Below are 1,655 nucleotides of genomic sequence, written 5' to 3' on the forward strand. Positions count from 1 at the left end.
GCGGCGGCAGCGCGGCGCGCCCGGCGGCACTCGCAGCAGAGGCCACCGCGGCCCCGGGCGGCGCAGCCCGCCACGACGGCGACCCCCGGGGGCTGACACCCGCCGGGCTGCCCCTTCTCGTTCGGTTTCCCCGGGGGGCTGCGCCGCCGGTCGGGGTCGCGTCGGGGCGGCTGCGGCTCCTTCTCTTCCTCCTCCCGCTGTTCCTCCGGCGGCGGCAGCTCCTCACCGAGGAGGTCGCGGTACCTGCGTCGGAGGACGATGTCCTTGGAGGCGCCGGGTGCGGCGCCGGGGTGGACGGTGGCCAGAGAATTGACGAGGCTCTTGAAATATTCGCGGCGCTCCCGCCGCTGCTGCTCCGTCAGCGCCGGGTCGCGGAGGAAGGTCTGGAAGTGGCGGAGCAGCGCCGTGTTGGGGGCTCGCCCCCCGGCCGCCCAGAGGAAGTCCAGCACGGCCTCCTGGCTCAGCTCCCGCGCCATGCTCCGCACCTGCCGGCTCCCGGTACTCCGCCTCGGCGATCGGTGCTGCGCCCAGGTGTGCGGCGCTGAACCCGGGGAAACCCGCCTCCCGCCTCGCCGGTCCTCTCCGCCTCCTCCTCCTCCTCCTTCGCAGCCGGGCCACCACCCCCCGGTTGCCTTTGCCCCGGGTGGCGGCCCGTGGGGCTGGGGTGACAGCGGTGACGAACGGCGGCGGTGAAGGAGGGAAGCAGGGCAGAGGGGCTGGAGCAGCCTTGATAGTGCTCCGAGAAGCGGGAGGCTAATGTGCGAGAAGAAAGAGCACTTTATCCGTCATTATGCCAGTGAACAGATAGGAGGCGATGGGCAAATCGCCTTGTATCGAAACTCAAGATATTCCTTGTGTGTTAAGAAAAACTCTTTTACAGTGAGAGTGTTCAAATACTGGAGCAGGTTGCCCGGAGAGGTTCTGGTCATGGACAATGACCATGGACATGCCCCATGGACATTCAAAGCTTCAGTGGATGCAATCTTGCTCTGTGTGTGAGAACCTGACAGAAAAACTGACCAGATCATCTCCAGAGGTGCCTTCCAAAATGAACTGCTCTGTGATTCTGCGATCTAGCCAATGAAGATACATGAATGTGATGTGGTTCAGGGCAGCGGTTATTACAAGTGTGGGATTGTACCCGTGTACAACAGCCACACACAAATACCTAGAGTGCCTGAAGTCAAATTATATCTCATATCATCTCTGTTTTGATTGTGTGGCTGTGGTAGGTAGGACATACATTGTACTACAGTGGGGATCTAATGGTCTGTATTTTTAGTGCTATTATCTGGAGTGTGTATGTTACAGCTGAGAGGGATGGATAAGATCAGTGTGCCAGTGGGGTATGTGCCCTGTATGCACTAAACAAATGATGACCCTGCCCGAAGGAATTTGGGGAGTAAATACTGGGTGGAAAGCGTGGGAGAGAGGTGTGCTGTTTTTTCTGTCTTACAGTCAGGGAACAAAGGCATGGAGGGACTGAGGTCAATACAGGCTCACTGGCATTGAAGAGCTCTGGATCAGGCCCTAATCACGCTCCAGAAATCATCTCTACTGCAGGCTCCCGACTATCCATAAATATTTTTAGCTGCCTGTCATCTAGGCAGCCGAGATGTCCTCCAGCTTGCTGCAAACCCAGAAGTGTACGCAAC

General features: G+C 59.1%; 1 protein-coding gene across 1 annotated transcript in view; it reads right to left on the bottom strand.

Moving 5' to 3' along the window:
* SOWAHB (sosondowah ankyrin repeat domain family member B) overlaps positions 1-476 on the bottom strand; it is a 2,481-nt gene extending 2,005 nt beyond the window's left edge. Inside the window, exon 1 of the mRNA XM_014957769.1 lies at positions 21-476. Within this exon, the coding sequence (XP_014813255.1) occupies positions 21-476 (456 nt within the window). The remainder of the gene's footprint in view (positions 1-20) is intronic.
* Positions 477-1,655: the final 1,179 nt, after the last annotated feature.

This window comes from Calidris pugnax, unplaced genomic scaffold, assembly GCF_001431845.1.
Source record: "Calidris pugnax isolate Ruff unplaced genomic scaffold, ASM143184v1 scaffold349, whole genome shotgun sequence".
Lineage (NCBI taxonomy): Eukaryota > Metazoa > Chordata > Aves > Charadriiformes > Scolopacidae > Calidris > Calidris pugnax.